The sequence below is a fragment of the Salvia splendens genome, chromosome 6 (assembly GCF_004379255.2).
Source record: "Salvia splendens isolate huo1 chromosome 6, SspV2, whole genome shotgun sequence".
Taxonomy (NCBI): Eukaryota; Viridiplantae; Streptophyta; class Magnoliopsida; order Lamiales; family Lamiaceae; genus Salvia; species Salvia splendens.
The window spans coordinates 32,372,576-32,395,032 of record NC_056037.1 but is presented as its reverse complement, the minus strand read 5'-3'; the positions used below and the strand labels follow the sequence as shown (position 1 = coordinate 32,395,032).

The 22,457-nt window shown below is 42.8% G+C and overlaps 1 protein-coding gene across 1 annotated transcript; it reads left to right on the top strand.

Moving 5' to 3' along the window:
• The first annotated feature begins 1,570 nt into the window (after window positions 1-1,570).
• LOC121807015 (centlein-like) lies at window positions 1,571-12,162 on the top strand. Its single transcript, XM_042207199.1, has 6 exons — window positions 1,571-1,893; window positions 1,980-2,249; window positions 11,091-11,248; window positions 11,349-11,454; window positions 11,541-11,657; window positions 11,753-12,162. Exons 1-6 carry the CDS (start codon window positions 1,702-1,704, stop codon window positions 11,885-11,887), a joined length of 978 nt encoding a protein of 325 aa, XP_042063133.1. The 5' UTR covers window positions 1,571-1,701; the 3' UTR covers window positions 11,888-12,162.
• The last annotated feature ends 10,295 nt before the right edge of the window (window positions 12,163-22,457 follow it).

Sequence of the window (22,457 nt, the reverse complement as noted above, 5' to 3'; positions counted from 1 at the left end):
GTGACCCACGGAGTGGTGGCCGGGCAAAGAATCCGTCGTGACCAACGAGAACTCGGAGTGGTGGCCCACGGAGTGGTGGTCTAGCAAAGAACCAGCTGTTGACCAACAAGGACGTTGGCCCTTAAAGGAGGGTCGAATGTTACGGACTCAATTCCCAAATCGGTTGTGAGAACAACTGATGTAGGGTATATAGACTAAACGAGTTCTCTCTCCTAACAGGCTAGTCTTTTGGGATGAATTCTCCTGTTTGGTCTGTATCACATTTCTATTTATATAAAATGTAGTAAGATATTAGAGCATCCGCAATGGTGTGGATGTCCCGGAGGACTTCCCAAAAACACCTCATGTCACGTCATAAGGACCTCCCACTGCACTGCCACGTCATAAGGACATCCCACTACACAATGGCGGGCATCCCCAATGACATCCCGACGGACATCCACACTAATAAAAATTCACAAATATGCAATTTACGGAATTCAAATTTCGACACTAATACGGGGAAAATGCAACGATTTTATTTAAATAGTAAAAAACATACATAATTATTTTTTAAAAAAATACATAATTAAAAAAATTACAATCCAAAGTTGTATATATAGAGTTTTTTTTAAATAAAAAATCGGGACGTCCGTCGTGGTACCGCAATGGCGGACGTCCCGACGGACGTCGTCGGAAGGCCTCGGATACCTCACATCTACTGCGGACGTCCGCATCCGTGTCTTCGTGCCTAATGGCGGACGTCCCGCGCGGACATCTGGCACGCCGGTCCGACGTCCGGCGGGAGATCCGCCATTGCCGATGCTCTTAATGTTTAAAGATTATATACCCCCTCCGTTCTGGTTAAAATTGATACATGTTTTAGCCAGTACATGATTTTAGAAGTTGTTGATTAATGTGTTTAATTTAGAGAGAGAAATAGTGAATGTATTAATTTGAGAGAAAAAGTTACCAAAAATATAAATATGTCATCTTAGTTGCAACAAGCTAAAAAAGAAAGTTTGTAATCTTACTTGGGACGGATGGAGTTATAAAAAAATAAAGTATGAATAGAATAAAGTAAAAAAGTAGGGGAAAGAGTAAAATAAAAGTGAATAATTTTTTTGGTAAAAAGGAAAAAGACTCAACTAATCTGGAATTATAAAAAAATGAGTCAACTACCATGGAACGAATGAAATAGTCACATTTCCTATTTGTAATCTATCGCATATTTGCATATATATAGTCCATATCTATTCATGGAAAATTGTATTTTTCTCACTTATTTTATCATTTATGTGTCCCACCCTCCACTAAAACTATTTCAACTACATTTTCTACTTTTTTCTTATTTTATCATTTGTAATATAGGTCTCACTATCTACTAATATTATTTCAATGTATTTTAAACTTCTCTCTTATTTTACCTTTAGTTAAAACTCGTGTCGTTTCCAAAAGTATATTTTCGTGGGACAAAGGGAATAGCTATTTTAATCCTTTTGTTAAAACCCCTAGACAACAGTATTCAAGTTTTTATTCAGATTTGACATGTTTACATAAAACTAACTCATGCTATCACTAAAACCTAACAACGGAGTATTAAAAACAATTGTTTATTCAAAGAGTACAAACGGCTATTTTGAGTGACAAATCCCTCCCATTTCAAATTCTCTGCAATCCTACTACAATACTACATAGATCCAATTTCGAAATCCATTTGACATGGAAATCCCCCAAGAAACTGATGATTACATAAGAGAATCAATCGATCACAGCGTCGGTCTGACGGTCTCCACCGACGCACTTCTTTTTAAACTTCGAGCGGTCGAAGCGTCGCAGACTCACCTCCGTCGCCAGTATCTCTCTCTGCAATCCAAGCTAAAACAGAAAGATGAAACCATTGAACGATCTAGGGTTTGTTTTTGCTGCTTCTCCTCGAATTTCAGTTTCGGAATTTTCGATTTTTGAAGAAGGAATTGTTTCCTGCTTCTGTTCTTCAGGCTGAGGCGAGCATGAGTGCGGTGGCTTTGAAGAAATTTGTGGAGGAAAACCAGAAATTGGCGACGGAATGCTCTAATCTGTTGGCGGCGTGCAATAAGTGGGAGAGAGAGTGCTCGCTCTATGACGACGATCGTGAAGCTTTGATGGATTTTGCGAACGAGGCGGACGAGAGAGCCAAGGAAGCTGAGGTACGGAATCGTGATTTAGAGGAGGAGAAAAAGATATTGGAGGAAGAGTTGCATTTCTACAAGTGTCAATCCCCGCAGTTGGTAATTTTAATTTCTTGATTTTCGTTGATTTAATTCTTCTTTTTCATTTTTTTATTTGTGGATTCGTTCTAGGTTTATTTATTTTTAGTTTCTAAACAATACTCCATGGTAGCGAATCACTTGATACATTTATGTCCTCTTCAAATTCTCATTTTTTTGGTTCCCAGTTCTTCTAGCCCTGAAAAATGTTCAGCTGAATTCCTTCAAAAGCTTGTCTGAGACTCAGAGTTACTAAACATACATGAACAATGTGTAGTTTCATATTGATGGGGTGCGTACTAAACAAGCCCAACAGCAATGACGGCCCATCAGCCCAAAGCCCAAGGAAGAGTATGAGTTCGGCATTACCAAAGAGTTCGGCCTCAGCCTACAGCTCGGTAAAAGCCAACCAATCAAGCTCTACTCTCAGATCGGCAACCAAAGCAGTTCGGTCGTGCGTACTAAACAAGCCCAACAGCAATGACGGCCCATCAGCCCAAAGCCCAAGGAAGAGTATGAGTTCGGCATTACCAAAGAGTTCGGCCTCAGCCTACAGCTCGGTAAAAGCCAACCAATCAAGCTCTACTCTCAGATCGGCAACCAAAGCAGTTCGGTCTCAGTATTCGACCGAACAAGGAGTTAGTGGACCCATACAGGATTTCCACAACTTCCAACACACCCACTACCACGTGGTGTCAACTCAGGCCACGATCGTAGGCCATGACCTACGCTACATCCACGATCTTAGGCCATGACCTACACGACATCCACGACTTAGGGTGGTGATGCAAGCCACGATCTTAGTTCAATATATAAATAGAACTTAGATCTGATAGACAAGGGTTAAGCTCTCTAGACATAAAAGATCATATAGCAAGTTTGTATTGTAAGCTGTAGAAAACAGATCAAGCAATACAACTCTGCACTCTTTTCTTCCCGTGGACGTAGATTTACCTCAGTGAATCGAACCACGTAAATCTCTGTGTCGTAATCTGCATTTTCCTGCATTCATCACCATCAAAAATTCGCGGATCCATCACTGGCGCCGTCTGTGGGAAACAGAGAACCAAATTTGTGATAAAGCGAATTTTTGACCCTTTTTCCACCCCAAAAAAATGCATACCAGATCACACACTACCCGTAATACCGTTCGTGAAAACCATGAGGAAGCTAGTCCAGCCCGCAGGTCCGGAAAACAGCCTCGGGAGACATCTACTTCCAGTTTTCACGATGAAGGAACAAGCCGCTCAAAAGGTCCACACACCGAGTCTTCCCAGCAGCCTGATTTGAATGAGGCTGTCAAGCTGTTCTTGGCTGAGAAGCAGGATGAGTTCTTAGCCTTCCTGCAAAAGATCCAACAGCCGAAGACGAAAACGGTGGGTTCTCCTTCCTCATCCAGACATGAAAGTCACTACCGCAGTAGTGCCGTGTCTTCCAGGAAGAAGAATCCTCAACCCCGACATGTTCCTGTTCCTCCTCGGTACCGGAATCACAGGAGATCTCCATCTCCTCCATACCGAAGAGATGTCGGGTTCGCCATGTACGGAGCATTGAAGACTCCGTTCTCGGACGATATCACCCGAACTCCCCTTCCACAGAACTACCGAACTCCGTCGATGACTTATGACGGGTTGGTGGATCCTCATGACTTCCTGGGACGCTATCAGTATAATATGGCGAACCAAGGTCTCAATGAGGTCCATATGTGCAAGCTGTTCCCCGAGCTGCTTATCGGGAACGCAAGAAGGTGGTTCGATAGCCTCCCCCAAGGCAGCATTAGATCTTACTGAGATCTAATGGAGGCTTTCCACAGGAGGTTCTTTCAGAAAGCGGAAGCCCGGATCACTTCGGCTCAGCTGCTTTCTATACGTCAAGGTCGCGACGAAAAGATCAACGACTTCATGACGAGATTCCACAAGGAATGCCTACAAGTAGATGATCTCAACGATCTACTTGTCATTTCGGCATTCCAAAATGGAATCCTGCCCGGAGCTCTCTACAGAAAGCTCGTGGAATGCAGTCCGCAAACAGCTCAAGAGATGTGGGACATTGCGGACAAGTTTTCTCGTGCCGATGAGGCAGACCGTCGAAAACGGTCTTTAGACAGCTCATCTAGAGAAGACAAAAAGAAGCCCGATCATAGCGATCAGAGGCTTCCTCGCCGAACACCTTCCCCACCAAAGGAGGGATAGCGGTCATCCGAGGTGATCGAAAAAGAGCAAGTGTGTTCGCAGATTGCGCTTAAAAGTGCCGAGCAATCAGTTCGGCACCATCAAGCATAGCAATCACAGCAGCCGGAGTCAGAGGCAGGCGAAATGACCGAAGTCACACCAGAGCCGAACTCGATGGTGTACGGCACTGAAGCAGTGATTCCGGTTGAGATCGGCATACCCAGTCCCCGAACTCAATTTCTCCTCAGAAATGAATGGTGACGGACTGAGAGCCGAACTAGATCTTGCCGAAGAAAGAAGAGAATTGGCCTGCATAAAAGCAGCCAAGTACAAGGAGCAAGTAGCCCGGTATTATGACCAAAGGGTGAAAAAGCTGCAATTTCAAGTGGGAGATCTCGTCTTGAGAAACAACGAAGTAAGCCGAGCAGAAAAGCTGGGCGAACTCGAACCCACATGGGAAGGTCCATATCGGGTGTCAGAAGTCCTCGGCAAAGGGTCTTACAAATTGACTCACGTGTCAGGAGCACAAGTACCCCGAACATGGTACGTTTCCAACCTCAAAAAGTTCCATTTGTAAGAGACAGTCCAGTCAGTCTTGAGTCCTGTTCGGTCAATGTGCTTTCTTTGGTTTGCTTGGTCTTTGTTTGTCTCTGTGCGTTTTGTCTGTGTGTTTTGTCTGTCTCTGTGCGTGTCGTCTCTTACAAATGTTACTGAGGTATCTTGTTCTTCGAAGGCTGATCCCCTTCTTAGAACATATACAAGCCAACGATTGTGAGTCAAAGCTTCTAAAGAGGATACAAGACCACAATTCAGCTTAAACAAGCAGTTCGTCTGAAACGAACTGCAATAAGCCAACGATTGTGAAGTCCAAGCTTCTAAAGAGGATACAAGACCACAATTCAGCTTAAGAATCAAGCACTTCGTCTGAAACGAACTGCAACAAAAGTCCGATTCACGCGATAAAACTTGCCTGAATTAGGACAAGGGAAAGTCCGATCCACGCGATAAAACTCGCCGAATTAGGACAAGGGAAAGTCCGATCCCCAAATTAGGACAACGGAAAGTCCGATCCGAGCGATAAAACTCGCCAAATTAGGACACAAACCAAGTCCGGTCAAAGATGTTTATTTCATCAGACCAAAGACGAGTCCGGTCAAAGATGTTTATTTCATCAGACCAAAGACGAGTCCGGTCAAAGATGTTTATTTCATCAGACCAAAGACGAGTCCGGTCAAAGATGTTTATTTCATCAGACCAAAGACGAGTCCGGTCAAAGATGTTTATTTCATCAGACCAAGGACCAAGTCCGGTCAAAGAAGTTTACTTCATAAGACCGAGGACAAGTACGATGAAATTGTTTCGCAGAACTGTAAGTAAGCAGTGATAAAAGCGAAAGGAAAAAATTTCATTTATTAAATCTCGTTCGGCAGACAATTCAGCTCCCCTACGAGAAGGCATTACGCCATTACAAAGGACTATTCTACTGTCCTCGGTTGCTAAAGTTAAGCCACCTATCTGCAAAATCCTCTGGAAGCCGAGTTCGGTTGTTCCGAGCAGATGAAGAATAAGCAGGTCGACGAGATGCTATCCTCGACCCCACACCTCTTCCGCGAGCCCCAGAAGCTCTAACCCCTCGGCGATGAAGAGTCTCTGCAATAAGCATCTGCTGATCTTGCTCGCTCATAGTCACAACTCCTCGGCGAATTTCAGTCCGTCCCTGTCTTGACGATTCCGGTTGCTCCTGAGCCCGTTCTCGTCTTGACGTTTCCGGCTGTTCCGGAGTTCGTTGTTGACTTGGAGTAGGATTTTGAACAAGGGAACCAGAGGCTTGATCTGGAGTGCGAGCATCTGTTGGCGGGAAATGCCTAAGGAATCTCTCGATTGAGGGACGCCGGGAAAGAATGATGTCGTACCGAGAAGCCCAGCGCCGTAATGATTTCACAACTTGTTGGCAAGCCGAGCTCTCCAGCGCATTGTTCCTCCGGAGTACATGATATTCCTCCCACAGTTCGTCAACTCGACTCTGAACATCTGATATGGTCACTCCCCCGCGCACACGGATGTAATCCTCGTACGCAGTCCTCTCAGCAATGGTCGTATTCAGCTCGGCCTCCAGATCCTTCTTATCGGACTCTAAGTCCTTATTATCGGCCTCCAGCTTCACTAAACGAGCCAGAAGCTCGTCATTCTTCGTCTGATCGGCTATAGCTCTTTTCTCAGCTTCGTCTAAAGCCGAAGAGTACAGCCGTTTCCAGTGAAGTATCTCCATCTCCTTGAGTACAAAGCAGCTATATTAGTTCGGCAGCTGTACCGAGCAGATAGTAAAATACAACAGGAATAAAGGCGAGTACGAAAAGCTATACGAAGAAAAGTGTAGAGAATTTTTCATTCACAAGGAAAATTTTTTACACTAGGAGGGCTTCAAGGCCATTTTACAAGGAAGAAACTAGACTAAGAGAAGGGAGACGAAATCATACTCCGCCAGCTTCGTCTCCGGCTCCTCGGTCTGGTTCAGCTTCTTTCTCCTGAGCTACCTCAGCCTCGGCCTCGCATCCTGCCGGCCTCGCCTCCGCCTCCTGATCGGCTTCCTTCTCCGGATGCCCGGCCCGCTCGACTTCGGCCTCCTGCTCCAGCGGCTCGGCCTCACCCTCTCCGTTGTAAGTCGAAGCGGGTGAAACGGGTCCCACGGAGGCAAAGATAGCCTCCAGGTTCTCGTCCCGATCAGCTCGACAACTCCGGACTCGGTCTGCAGAAAGCAGGACCGAGGATGAAGCGAGCTCCTCAAGGAGCGGCAGATTCTGAAGCCGAGCTGCTATCTCTCGGCTGTACAGAGGCAGCACGACGTCGGCCCCCTGCTCGCCCTTATCGGTAATTAGCCTTACCAGACTACCGACAAAGGCCGAGAACTGGCCGCTCAAAAAGAGTTTCTCCGTGTAAACACGGAGAGCCTCCCCCTGGGCAGCCACGGCGGCAGCCTCCTTCTGAGCCTCCCGGTGCTTCGTCTGCTCTTGCAGGATGATGAGCTGGTTTTTGGCTGACCGGGCTTCATCCTGAGCCGAGATCCTAGCAGCTCGGGCCCTCTCAAATTTGGCCTCAGCCTGTTCGGCCAGACTACGAGCAAGATGCAACTTCTTCCGCATCTCCTCGTAGTCGTGGGATGCTTTGGAGAGCTCCACGGAGACGAGCTTGGCTCTCTGAAGATGAACAAGGAAAAAACTCAACAGAATGGCCATCAAAAAATGTGGAAAAGAAGCCAAGTCAGAAAGCTTACCTCCACAAAATTCGTCGGCCATTGAAAAGGCTCAGGGACGTGTTCCGGGATGTCTGCAACCACCTCGGAGATGACCAGGTCTTTCCCCGGCACTCTTGGAGACTCATGAAATTTCCCCTTCCCTTTAGCCGAACACGGCTCCGGCTCTTTCGGATCCGAAGAAGAGGTTTTTTGCCTCTTCGGATTCTTCTCGGCTTCAGACGCCGAGCGAGGGGCTCTCTGCCTCTCCGGCTCCACAAGCTCGGAGGACTTTCGGATAGCCTTATGCAGCAAGTTCACTGTCAAAAAACAAAAAAAAAAAAAAAAAAAAACAACAAAGTCAGATTTTCTTCGTTAAAGCAGTAGAGCATAAAGATAAAGAGAAATCCTCACCCTCGGCCTCTTCGTCCGAAGACGAGATGTCGAACACGACGTCGCCCTTGACGAGCTCAGACTCCGTGTATTGTTTCCTAACTATGGGAATCTTGTTGAGCTCGCCATCGAGCTCGTCCAACGGTTCAGGCCGAGGATGACGGATAACGGACTTCGGCCCTCTCCAGGGAAAACTAGGAGCCGCGGTCCTATCATAGTAGAAGAAGCGGTTTTGCCACTTCGGCCACTTCGTTTTACAAAAGGCCCTAAAGGGCTGTACAGGGATCAAGTAAAACCAAGACCCCTTCCTCTTAAATTGAAAGAATTTAAGGATCGCCTTCAAAGACAAATCCCTTCCTAACTTACGGAGTTCGGCAGCGAAGGCCGACAAGTGCCTCCAAGAGTTCGGAGTCACCTGGCCTAAAGGAAGCTGAAAAAAATCTAGTAAATCTATAAAGGCAGAAGGGAGGGGGAAACGAAGCCCGCATTCTAAGCAGGCCTCGTACACGGTGGCGTAACCCTCCGGCGGGGAGTCAGCCCTATGATCACCGTCAGGTACCACCGCCTTCCCCCCAGGAAAAAAGTATTTTTCGGGTAGGGATATCACAGTATCCTTACTCAAAATACTATGGAAATACTCTACGGTCTTCTCCCCGGACTCTTTCCGGCCAGAAGACCCCTTACCGCCTCTCCTACCGCTACCCGACTCCGAAGAAGAAGAAGAAGACATTTTTCTTACTTTTTGAAGGTGAAGAAAGTCTGAAGAAATTCTTGAAAGCGGAGAGAGAATTTTCGCAAAAAAGAGAGAGTGCAGAAGAAGCAGTCGCAAAAGTGCTTCAATGATGAAGAAAGGAGGTATTTATCAGATTCGGCGAAGATTTCAAAATCGTCGCACCGTTTCGAATCCCACCTTTTCAGGATTCAACGGCCGGATTTTACTGTCGCATTTAATGCAGTCACGTGCAAGGCACGTCCCCTGACATCAGCCTCCCCCTTGCCTTTATCCAGAATGCCGAAGTGACTCACTTCGCCGAAGTGATTCACTTCGCCCTTCGGGGGGGGTAGTGATGGGGTGCGTACTAAACAAGCCCAACAGCAATGACGGCCCATCAGCCCAAAGCCCAAGGAAGAGTATGAGTTCGGCATTACCAAAGAGTTCGGCCTCAGCCTACAGCTCGGTAAAAGCCAACCAATCAAGCTCTACTCTCAGATCGGCAACCAAAGCAGTTCGGTCGTGCGTACTAAACAAGCCCAACAGCAATGACGGCCCATCAGCCCAAAGCCCAAGGAAGAGTATGAGTTCGGCATTACCAAAGAGTTCGGCCTCAGCCTACAGCTCGGTAAAAGCCAACCAATCAAGCTCTACTCTCAGATCGGCAACCAAAGCAGTTCGGTCTCAGTATTCGACCGAACAAGGAGTTAGTGGACCCATACAGGATTTCCACAACTTCCAACACACCCACTACCACGTGGTGTCAACTCAGGCCACGATCGTAGGCCATGACCTACGCTACATCCACGATCTTAGGCCATGACCTACACGACATCCACGACTTAGGGTGGTGATGCAAGCCACGATCTTAGTTCAATATATAAATAGAACTTAGATCTGATAGACAAGGGTTAAGCTCTCTAGACATAAAAGATCATATAGCAAGTTTGTATTGTAAGCTGTAGAAAACAGATCAAGCAATACAACTCTGCACTCTTTTCTTCCCGTGGACGTAGATTTACCTCAGTGAATCGAACCACGTAAATCTCTGTGTCGTAATCTGCATTTTCCTGCATTCATCACCATCAAAAATTCGCGGATCCATCACATATCTACATTACTCTGTGTTTTATGTTAGATTTTCCATATCATTATCCTTGTTCACAATCTTATTGAGTTTTACTGGTCGATTGAGGTGAACTATAAGTATTGTCTCTTTTTGTTACTTTTCAAGTCTAGTCTCTCCTCTTTGTGAGTCAGGGAAGGTTTCACATGTATTACCTGCCTCCTCCTATACACCTTTTCCTTGTTAATTGTTATACCCCCTATGTTTTCTCATTTTAGGTCATGGTTTCTTGCCTACTTCACTAAATGGATCCTTACCAGAAAATATTTGAGCCTATAATGGTTTTAGTGAACAACCAAGAAGAAGGCTGTTTTTGTTAATTGCGTACCTCTTTATATTAGTTGGAATGGTGCACATGGAGGTGCATTTTATAATGTAATGATGTTTCACTGGACTTTTCATTGCTTTATCTGATCATATATACTAAACACATATTGACAAATTCTTAAAACATAACTTTGACGTATCATGATCAGAACCTGTTAGTAAATTAATTGGAGTCCCTTAAAAGTCCTTTAGCTGTTCTCTCCAATTCGACTTCAGACAATGGTATATGTTTCCTTTCTTTCTTAGGCATATTTTTTTCTTTTTTAGGTGGTCAGTTCAATTGCACTGAAGATTTTCCAAACTCTATGACTCTCCCTCAAAATTGAGATTTCAAGTTTTTAGGAAGCAGTCATGTTAATACAGAATTACTACTTTTTATTCTGAAAGCATGTCCATAGTTGCATCAAGCTTTTAGTCTGGATAAGGTTTTGTTAGAGAGCCTCCTTTTTTACTTAAAAGATATTTCGTTGCCGGAAAGGGACTTGTTTTGGTTTGGTTTTCTTTGCAAAATGCACTGTATATGAGAGAAACTAATGCTGTACAATTTAGCTGGATATGGAACTCATGACTTTTGAGATTCTGGATACCTTTTTCATAACTGAAAAACTTTTTGAGTGACCAACGGAGTTTTTTATTCCTTTACTGGGCTGCATTTTGAGCTGCATAATTGCTTCCTTCCTTTTTGGGCTGCTTCCCAATCTATTCCTTTTCAGCTGGTTTATGGGCTGCTTCCCAATCTACTAGTTATGGAATACCATTAACTCTTGTATTATAAACATCTCGATGTGTGATTGGGTGACATAAAATTATGCTATGCTGCTCTTTGAGGGAGTTTCCTATTTCACTTTTATCTTGGAAATTTCCTTCTGGTACTGACACACACTGTCTAATTTGATGGCAAAAGGATGGCAAGTCCACCAATACAGAAGAGGAACATCGTTTGGTCAATTCACTGTTCACTGCTATGTTTGGCAAGGACGAAATTGTGTCAACAGCTCATAGCTTCCTAGAGGCACATACGGGGATTGAAGTTTGCAACAAGTTACTGACATTGTGGACAAGGTGGGATATATTCTGCAAATCAATATTGTTAAGTATATGTGATTTCAGCTATAATATTATAGTCGTTCCAAACTCTGACTGAACTTCTAATTTCATCCAGCTTGAGTCCTTTAACCCAGAAAGCTGTAGCATTAGCAGCAAAGGTGAAAAGTCTAGAGGAAGACAAGGACCATCTAACTATTAATCTTCGTAGAGCTGAAGAGGAGGTACGTAAATCAGTACAACTTACATGCCGGCATGTTGTCGTATAAGTAAGTTCACCTGCAAGAATCAGACATATGTGTACTTTCAGGTGAATGCCCTGTTTGAAGAAAACAACGTCCTGAACGAGGAGAATAAAAGGTTGATGAGGCAATGCTATAGGGAAAAGCACAATAATGGTTCAAGTGGAGGCACTGCTTCTGGAAAGGTATAGGATATATGTTATGTTTAGGGGGGATTTAATTGATTGATTACATTTTATGTTCATATATTAATGTCGTTTGAATTTCTTGTGGTTTGAAGGGGAAAAGAAAATGCAGCCCCAAGATGAGTAGCCCAGTGGAGAAGAAGATTGATTCAAGTGATGTGAATATGCTGAGACAGCCACTCTCACCACTCCAATTTAACTCTCCCGAATCGAGAATGCACAAGCAGTAAATCAAGAGATTTGGTCTTTAATTTTTTTCATCCCCTTGTTAATTTGTCTAATTCCTAAATGTTTGGGAAGGAAGTAATGATGATTGATCATTGTAGTTGTGATTATAGATTCAAGAAAAGAGACAGCATTGATATTTGTTATTACATTCTGCCAAAAAAATGGCCTGAGTTTTGCACGGGCACATGGCGCAGAGTATAAGGCCGAATGGCGACTTGTTGCTGCTCTTAAAAAATAATCCTAAAGTAATAAAAATATATTATTATTATTATAATTATTATTATTGTTATTATTACTGTTATTATTATTATTATTACCACTCCCTTCGTCCCATAAAAATATAGGTAATGGATATGACACGAGAATTAAGACAAAATTGGTAAAATAAGAGACAGAATGAAAATGGTATGGTATGGTAAGGTAAGAGAGATGAGAAGAATGTAGTTATAGTAGAGTTAGTGGATAATGAGACCTATATTATTTAATTGATATAACTTTTTCAAAAATGGAATGTACATATTTTTGTGGGACGGACAAAAATGGAAGGGCACATATTTTTATGGGACGGAGGAAGTATTACTATTATTATTATTATTATTATTATTATTATTATTATTATTATTATTATTATTATTATTATTATTATTATTATTATTATTATTATTATTATATATATTTATTATTATTATTATTATTATTAACGAATTATCATAACATGCGAATCCAACCCATAAGGCCATAATTATAGTGTTATTATGGAACCAACCCGCCACTTTTGGAACAATGGGTCGTTTCGGCTTCCAAAACTCCGGAACCGAAACCGTGTCGTAAACGCCGGTTCCGGGCAGTTCCAAACTGAAACCGGGAAAAACCATCGAAAAATTGTGAAACCGAATAGGAACCGCAAAAAATCGGAAATTGGCGGTTCGGAACCTAACAACGAAAAACTGCCGGAAAATCGCTTGTTCGGAACCGAAACTAGAACTGGAATCGTAACCGTAACCGCGAAGTACACAGTTCAGTTCTGGTTCGAGATTTTCCGGAACCGGAATTGGCAGTTTTGAACCATAACTGACATTTTCGAAACCTTGGGGATATCAACACGGACTTGCCATAGGCTAGCGGGAAGGGCGTGGGGGACGTTCGCTATTGCGTTAGGCTGACGCCCCGAAGACGAACGAGCTCTCATCCGCGGACTAGCACCATTAGCCGATCGCTAGTCCGCTATTGCGCGGACAAGCGATCGGCTAGCTGATTTTTTTATTTTTAATATTTTTTATACTCTATATTTACAACTCATTGCACTTCATTTTTTTAATATTTGATAAACACCAACAATTAAAATTAATTAATCGTACTTGTCAATTTATTTACTTGGCTATGGTGTCGGCTAGTCCTAGTGCTAGCCTATACTGGGCTGTGGGAAGTTCTGATGATGTGGCAGGCTGTGAGAAGTCCTAATGACGTGACATGAGGTGCTTTTGGTTAGTCATAGTGCTAGGCTATTGGCTAGGCGTCCTATTATGGATGCTCTAAGGAGATGCGGGTGAGGGGGGAGATCCAGTGGCAAGAGAGCGTTGTAAAGGACGCCGCTCGAGGCGGAGGAGCAGTCGGCAGAGACATTTCCGAGCAGCCCCAGCAGGCAAGGAAAGCCGAAAAATTCTGCGATAAATTGAGGAAATTGGGGGCATAAATTTGGTGGTTTTCTAATCTTGTAGATAATTTCCATGGAGATTTCGATGTCTTCAACTTTGGTGAACTCAAACACGTACTTATCCAAGTTCTCCCATTCTCCCTTAGTGATTGCTTCCTCAAAATACTTCATGTTGAAGAATACAATCGACTCATGCTCCAATCATCATTTGATTTTGCCCGCCAAAAAATAAAAAAGAGATTGTTAGTGAATTTCACTTTGATTCGGTGTTATTGAGTAAATTTTGTGGAATTGTCGAAACAGAATTTTCTTGACTCGTAGAAGAAGATGTCATCTCTGGCAGATAGATCGCCTGTTGTTTTAGTCCTCTACAGCTCGAGATGGCGGGTTTCAACGGGCACAACTACCGACGTCGTTTTGGGGGTAGGATTGCTCCTCCGTTGACAAGGTTGATAAATTGTTTTGGAAGAACGCTATGTTAGAAGAGCATATTACCACTAGGCTCGCGTCATGACTGTAGAAAGGTATATTTCTGATGTATATTCACAATGACAATGTTACATCATATATAGACTAAGGAAAGGTTATACAAGGTAAGATTTTCCTCAATCAATTTCCCTAATCAATCAGCTAGAAATCTTCTCTATTCCATGTCTGATTTCATGCAATCTTTGTAGAATATTCCTTGATTTCTTCCATGATTTCCAACACTCCCCCTCGAGTTAAGTAACGGGATTTCTGAAACTTAACTTGCCTAAAACTTCTTGAAAGTTCTTTGCAGGTACGGCTTTCGTCAAGATGTCTGCCAGTTGGTCTTCGGATTTCACATATGGGATTTCTACTATCTTCTCTTCAAGGTTCTCCTTTATGAAGTGTCGATCAATCTCGACGTGTTTGGTTCTATCATGTTGCACATGATTTTCTGAGATACTTATCGTTGCCTTATTGTCGCACAGTAGCTTGCAGGTTTTCTGTGACTCGAGATTCAGTTCCTTCATTACTCTCCTAAGCCACAGTATTTCAGTGAGTCCACTTTTGATGCCTCGGAACTCGGCCTCTGCGCTTGACAAAGCCACTACTTTCTGCTTCTTGCTTCTCCAAGTCACCAAATTTCCACCCACAAAGGTGAAATATCCTCCTGTCGATCGCTTATCAATTGGGTTCCCTGCCCAGTCTGCATCAGTGTATCCATGAATGTCGAGATGTCCATTCTTTCGGAACAACACTCCATGTCCAGCGGTTCCCTTCAGATATCGCACTACTCTAAGTGCTGCCTCCCAATGTTCGTCTTGTGGGTTGTGCATAAATTGACTCAAAACCCCAACTGCATATGCAATGTCCGGTCGAGTGTGGGATAGATAGATGAGTTTCCCTACTAACCTTTGGTATCCTCCTCGATCGGTTGACGCTGCTTCTTTAATTATTTGAAGTATCTGCGGGTTTGCACTCGAGCATCCCTATTTCTGTCAAGAGATCGAGAACATACTTCCGTTGATTAATGAAGATTCCCTTTCCCGATCTGAGCACTTCGATCCCAAGGAAGTACTTGAGATCTCCTAGATTCTTCATCTCAAATTCTGTAGCCAAATGTCCCTTAAGGTATTTTATCTCCTCTGCATCATCGCATGTAATGATCATATCATCCACATAGATGATTAGGCAGGTGATCTTTTCTCCTCTTCGTTTGATGAAAAGTGTGTGATCGGAGTTACTCTGTTGATAGCCATATTGCTTCATTACTTCCGTGAATCTCCCGAACCAAGCTCTCGGGGATTGCTTCAGCCCATACAGTGTTTTCTTCAGCTTGCACACTTTGTCTTCTCCAAATTCTTCTGTGAACCCTGGTGGTGCCTCCATATAGATGGGATCTTTCAATTCTCCGTGAAGAAAGGCGTTGGTGACGTCATACTGATGTAGTGGCCAGTCTTTATTTGCCGCAATAGATAGCAAGACTCTTATAGTATTCATTTTTGCAACTGGGGAGAATGTCTCCGAATAATCCACTCCCTGAGTCTGTGTGTACCCCTTTGCTACTAACCGTGCCTTGTATCGATCAATACTTCCATCTGGTCTCCGTTTAATTGTGAAGACCCATCTGCAGCCAACTGTGTGTTTTCCATTGGGCAACGGGCTAACTTCCCAGGTGCCGTTTCTTTTCTGTGCCATCATCTCGACGTGCATTGCCTCCCTCCGGTGCTTAACTTTGACAGCTTCTTCAAAGGTTCTAGGGATCTCCTCCTCACACAGTGCCGTATGGAATGCTCTTGCCATTTTTGATATATTGGCTTTGGCAAGGTTTGCTACCGAGTACCTGGTCTTCCTTCCTATTCGTTCTGGCGAATATCTCTTTGGAGGAACCCCTCTTGTACTCCGAGGAGGGAGTACGTACTGCCCTGTATCCTGATCGATAGTGGTATCCTCTTCTTCTTCTGTATCAAGTGAGTTAGGAGTGATATCTGAAATTTCAGGATTACTAGATATTACCTCGGATTCCGTTACGGTTGGATCAGAGGCGCGCGTTGTCGGCATCGTCTCTGTAGATGGGATCGGCTCATGAACAGTGCCAACTTGCTCTGTTGGGTCCGAATCAAAGGTACTTGGCACATACCACCGAAGGGAGTCATAGTCATTTTGGACAGACGGCTCCCCCTGTCTCACACTCTCCCCCTGAGTCCTAAGGTGGTAGAAAAAATCGGTTTCAAGGAAGTTGCAGTTCATGGTGGTAATGACTCGTTTGGTCTTGGGGTCATAGCACCGATAGCCTTTCTGGTTAACCCCATATCCCAAGAAAACACATTTAATTGCGCAAGGGGAGAATTTATGTCTTTCGTGTTTCGGGACGTGCACATAGACGGAGCAACCAAAAGTCCTAGGTGGTAAGGATAAGGCTGATGGGACTTTAGTTAAGGTAGATAGATGATCTAGAGGAGTCTTTCGGTTTAGCACTTTAGTGGGAAGTCGATTAAGAAGGTAAACAGAGGTGGCTATAGCTTCAGGCCAGAAGGATGGGGGTACTTTAGAGTCAAATAGGAGGGCTCGGGTCATTTCAAGGATGATTCTATTTTTTCGTTCTGCTACCCTGTTTTGTTCTGGTGTGTGGGAACAAGAAGTTTGGTGTACTAACCCCTTTTCACTAAAAAAATTTGTCATGGAGCTATTTAAAAATTCCCCCCATTGTCAGATCGCAAGATTTTGATAGACGTCTGAAATTGAGTTTGAACCATTTTATAAAACATCACAAATTTATCATATACTTCCGATTTATATTGCATGAAATAAACCCAAGTAGCTCTACTGCAATCATCAACAAATATCACAAAATATCGAAAGCCAGAACTAGTTCCTACAGGCGCTGGGCCCCACACATCAGAGTGAATCAGGGGAAAAACAGTGTCAACACAAGTATCATTTGGTTTAAAAGAGTTTCGGTGGCTCTTGGCCAAAACACAAGCTTCACATGAAAAATTTCTAGGAACAAAGAGTTTAGGAAATAAGGATTTCAAATAACCCGGAGAGGTATGGCCCATCCGACGGTGCCAGAGCCAAGTATCTTGATTAGTGGACCCGTGAGCAAGCATCGCCGCACCATCTTGTCGAGCAATCTCGTCCACAAAGTAGAGCCCACGATGCTCAGTGCCACGTCCAATAATCTTCCCCGTCCAGTTATCCTGCAACATACAGAAGTTTGGATGCATCAGCAGAGAACAATTTAAATTCATCGTCACGTGACTGATTGACATTAATTTCTGGGACAGTTTAGGAACATAGAGGCAGTTGGGAATGTGAACATTAGGGAAAATTTCTATAGTTCCCGCCCCTTCAACTGGTGTTATTCCCTCGCTTGCAGTTTTTATGTGTGATTTTGGGGTTTTATGAATTTCTAAAAAATCATTCCGATCGTAAGACATAGTGTCAGTGGCCCCATAATCGAAGATCCATCCCGTGTCATTAACAATACCACAATCCCGGGCCTCAAAAGCATAAGATAGATTTTCTAGGGGTGAAACGTGTTTTTGCATATGATGGGGTCATTTTTGGAATTATCGAAACTCTGGGGGTCCTTTTTTTTATAACTACCTGAATGGGGTAATCTAGGAGATATGGATTTAATTGCAAAACTCTTTCTAAATGGGCTAGGGTTTTCGTCCCCCAGCCCTGTACCTCCATTTCCGCCGTCGTCGATTCGTAGAGAGGCACTCATCGCCTCTGCGGTCTTCCCTCCGTCGCCGCTGCTCTCACTGCGGCCGCCACCGCCGGTCCTCCTCTTGAGGGAGGGTGTTGGCAATTAAAACTAAAAATATACATATAACTGTCCCACATCGGTGTCAAGAGAAATCTGAAACTAGTATATAAGTCCCATGGGCCCCTCCTCCTATCACCAATTGGTTTTAGTATGGAACCCATAGATTTCTATCAATGACTCCTTTGCGACGCGGGCCCACCACCCCTTTTGTGGGTTGTGGATGCTCTTACGGTACATGAAGTGTTGAGTCCAACCCATCCCTCATCAAGAGTCTAAAGGAAGTTGGAAGTTGTATATAATTCATATCCAACCTCAATCAGTTTGAGGCCTTTTGGAAATGACCTAAAAACAAATCCGTGCAGGCTTGATCCAAAGTTGACAATATCAAACGTCTGTTGCAGTCGACGATCCGAACAAGTGGCATCAGAGTCAGATCGAGTTGGGCCCAGGATGACTCAAGTTCGAGTCGAGCCTGTAATGTCTCGATGTGTCGACTGCGTTTGTCAGTTAAAATAAAATTCTGTCTATTCCCGATGTGATCTGGTTTGGGGGGAGGTTTGTTGAGTACAAACTCATCCTGGCCCAAAAATAAAATTCATGCGCGCTTGACCCAAAGTGAACAATATCAAATGTCTATTGTAATCGACAATCCGAACATGAAGATATCACTAGGCATGCACAAACTGAACCGGACCGCCGTTTCACAAACCGGAACCGGCGACGGCAGTTCGAACTGGATGGCGATTCGGTGGTTCAAGCGGGCCGGTTCAGGTTCAAAAAAATCATGAACCGTAACCGGCGGTTCAGCGGTTCCAGCGGTAGGATTCCGGCTAGGGCGTAGGTTTTCAGGCTTTTTTCAGGCTAGGTGTGCAGAAAAACTGCCGATTTTCGGCAGAAACCGCCGGTTTCCGATGGTTCAGGTCCTTTTTCAAGTGGCAGCGTATAGGTGGCCTGAAAAACGGTCAGAAACCGTTGACTGAACCGTCGGTTCAGGCGGTAAACCGGCCGAAATTTGAAATTTGAACTTTTTTTTCTTCCAATTTTACTCCTATAAATACCCCATTTCCCCCATCATTTTTACCCATCCCATTCTTGTGTTAACAAGGATTTCCTTCTCAATCTCAATTTCTCTATTCTCTATCTGCATTCTCTCTAATTGCTCAAGTTGTTTACTACTATATTTGTTGTTGTGTTCGTAATTTACTATTTATTCAATACTTCATATTCCATACTACTTTCATTTTTTCATTATGTCTTCTTCTCGTGGTGGACCGAGACGTGGTGATCGGGGCAAAGGAATTTCCCAAGATCAAAGTAGTCGTCCCCAAAAATCAAAGCGACCTAGTCGTCGAGAAGTTATGGAAGAGGTTTCCTGAGTGGCGGCTGAACGCATGCAAGTAAGTTCTAAAAAATAGAATTATTTTTACAATTCATAATTTCATAAGATTGAGTTTTTAATTTTTTTTTGTGTTCCTAATTAAAACTTCAACTTATATAATATTTATAGATAGAAGAAGATCATAGGACCGTCATGCTACTCGCTCAAATGCATCAAGGTGGGGGGCGGTGGTAGTTCCGTGCAACAAGATGACGAGTACGACGTGGCTATATCGCCGGACTCGGACAACAATGATGATAGATCTCGTTCTCGTATTCCATCTAGCACCGATGGAAATGAGGACATGCCTCTCCCTCCACCCACTGAAAAAACATTGAAATCTGATATTTTTGTAAAACACTACAAGAAGGTCCCGGTGGTAATTTCAAGTCCTAATGATCCGCTCTCTCAAGAAGAGATATCGTCGTTTCATGCATATTGTAACTATTATGATAAAGTCTACAAATTTGCGAGTGGTGGGGGATATGGCACCCTCCATCGTCATTTGGTGACAAAGCCATCCGGCGGAATGTGGCACTGCCGCTACCCAAACCCAACTAAATTTCCAACCCGGTGGCTCAGGTTCGTCAGGTACGCTTCTTTTTAAATATGATCCTAAAAATTTTGTTGACGTTATGATTAGATGGGCTGCAATGAAGCATTTTCCTTTTAATGTTTATGATGACAAAAAATTTAAGGTTACTATACAAAGTGGTTTGAACGTAGCTGTCAAAAGAGTAGGTCGAATGACCGTTCAACGATCTACCGTTCGACAATGTTTGAAGAAAAAAGTTGAATTATCACGTTATTTACTCAACTGGGACACAAAGTGAACATTAGCTCGGATGTATGGACTGATTCTTTTAATAAACATTCATACATGGGCATTACGGTTCGCTTTGTGGACAATAGTTGGACTTTGAACAAGCGTTTGATTGATTTTAGAGAATTTGAGACACCACACACTGCACCCGAAATTGTTTCTTTAATTATTCAAGTTTTGAATGAATTTCAATTATGCAATAAGATATTTTCTGTTGGTTTTGATAATGCAACTGCTAACACTGCAAGTATTAATTACTTGATTGCGGCTTGTGCACCGGTTATTGGTGGTAAATATTTTCATCAAAGATGCATATGTCATATTTTGAATTTATGTGTACAAGATGCGTTTGAATTATGGCAAAATCATGTTAGTCCTATTAGAACTGCAGTTATATTAATCCATCAAAAGCCGCATATTGGCAAAGATTGGAAGAAGTATTGCCATCAAAACAAGGTAAGATATACGAATTTTACCATGGATGTGTCTCATAGATGGAATTCGACATATGAAGGGTGAATTCTACTTTGGGGCATAAAGATTATTTGTGTGATTTTTTAGAACCTATCCCGTTTCTGATTTATATATGTCGCATAGTTGTTGGGATCATAGCGTGAGTTTATTTAAATTGTTCAAATATTTCAAAAATGTGACTGTTGAATTATCGGGTGTTTATTATTGCACTGTTGTTCGTGTTTTAGAGCATTGCATGTATATATCACTTGGTTTTAAAACTGCGATGAAAAATGCTTACACTTCTTCTGAATTGATGTGTGTTTTATATTATATGATTGACAAATGGCTTAAGTATTTCAGTTAGATTCCAACGGTGTTTTTTATTGCAAAGGTCTTGGATCCAAAATGGAAATTAGCCGTTACCTCCAGGTTTTTAGATTTTTATTATAACAATTTGAGTTCTATTGATCTTGGTCCACTTTAAACATTGCAAGCGGATACCAATGACCAATGGGGAATAAACCTAACCGAAACATTTCAAATAAACCTCCCGGACCGGTCAATTGTCCAACAAACCTTTGAGTTTAACTTGCGTGCTCTCTACACCGAATATGAAACCAAGTATAACAGTACCCACCAAGTCAGAAGACCTACCCCTCCTCAACAACATAATTTTGGCTTCGCATTTCAAATTGATTATGATGACCCAGACGCGCAATCTCAATTAGCCGACCTATACAGCTACAGCACTGGCGGAAGGTCGACCTCAGGTATGGTAAGTGAGTTAGATTTATATTTCGATTTACTCTTTTCCTTTGGTGATGAAGGTCCTACTCCTCCCGCCCAAATCGTCGTCATCGATTGGTGGGGAACACACGAGAAAGATTTTCCCATACTTACGTCAATGGCCAAGGAGATTTTTTCGGTTCCGGCTTCCATCGTCGCCGTCGAGTCCGCTTTCAGTGTTGGATCCCATGTGTGGATGAATCAAGAAGTCAGCTCTCCGCGAAAAATATGGAAGCCGTGATGTTACTTGATGATTGAGCCAAAGCTGACGTCAGAGAACAAGAAAATGATTGGGATGATCGTAAGGAGGAATCACAAGAAGATTTCACTGGGGATGAATCGTAGGCCAACCGTCAACCACCGGCCAAGCCAAATAGGTAAGTAAGGTAAGAGAACTACGTGAGCTTTTATTCCCTAATGCAAATGAGCATTGGGGATACGTAGGCACCTCAACTTAAATTTTAAATTTAAGTTGAGCTCAAGTCCTTTTTTCCTTTATTTTTTCTCATTTGTTTCTACTTTAAAAATATGCAAATACAATTAAATAATTGTATCCGTATATACTCTAGTCGGTGAAGTAGATTTCTCTATAGGGCTAAATCCGGGAAACTTTTGATAATTCTACTATAATTGTTGATTTTTAAACTAAACTCAATATTTAAGGTTGAATTGCTAAATGTGTCCTCAATTTAGTTATGTAGAAACATCTCATTCGCCGACTATGAATATATATACTTATAAATTTATTGTTTAGAACTTCAGGTCTTTTTTGTAATTTGTAATTAGCTTCGTTGTAGACTAGTAGTCTCGTTGTATTTAAATTTTTTGTTTAAGACTTCAAAACATCAAGTTTTTTGTGATTTGTAATTGTTGTAACTTGTAATCTCAATAAAATTGCAATTTTTATCGTGATTTTTTGAATTTTATTTACGGGCATTTCATAGATAAAAAATAAGAAAATGTAAAAAAAAATTACGAACCGCCAAACCAGCCCGGAACCGGCGGTTTTGAACCACCGTCCGAACAAGCGGTTTTTTGAACCGGAATCCTTGGCGGGCCGGTTCAGGTTCATGACAATCCTGAACTGTGAACCGCCGGTTCCGGTTCGGAACCGGCGGTTTATGAACCGTGTGCATGCCTAGATATCACATTCTATTTAAAAGTAATCAATAATGATTCGTACTTTTTCCTTTTGTTATAGTAACAAAAACCTTAGATTTATTAATTAAAAA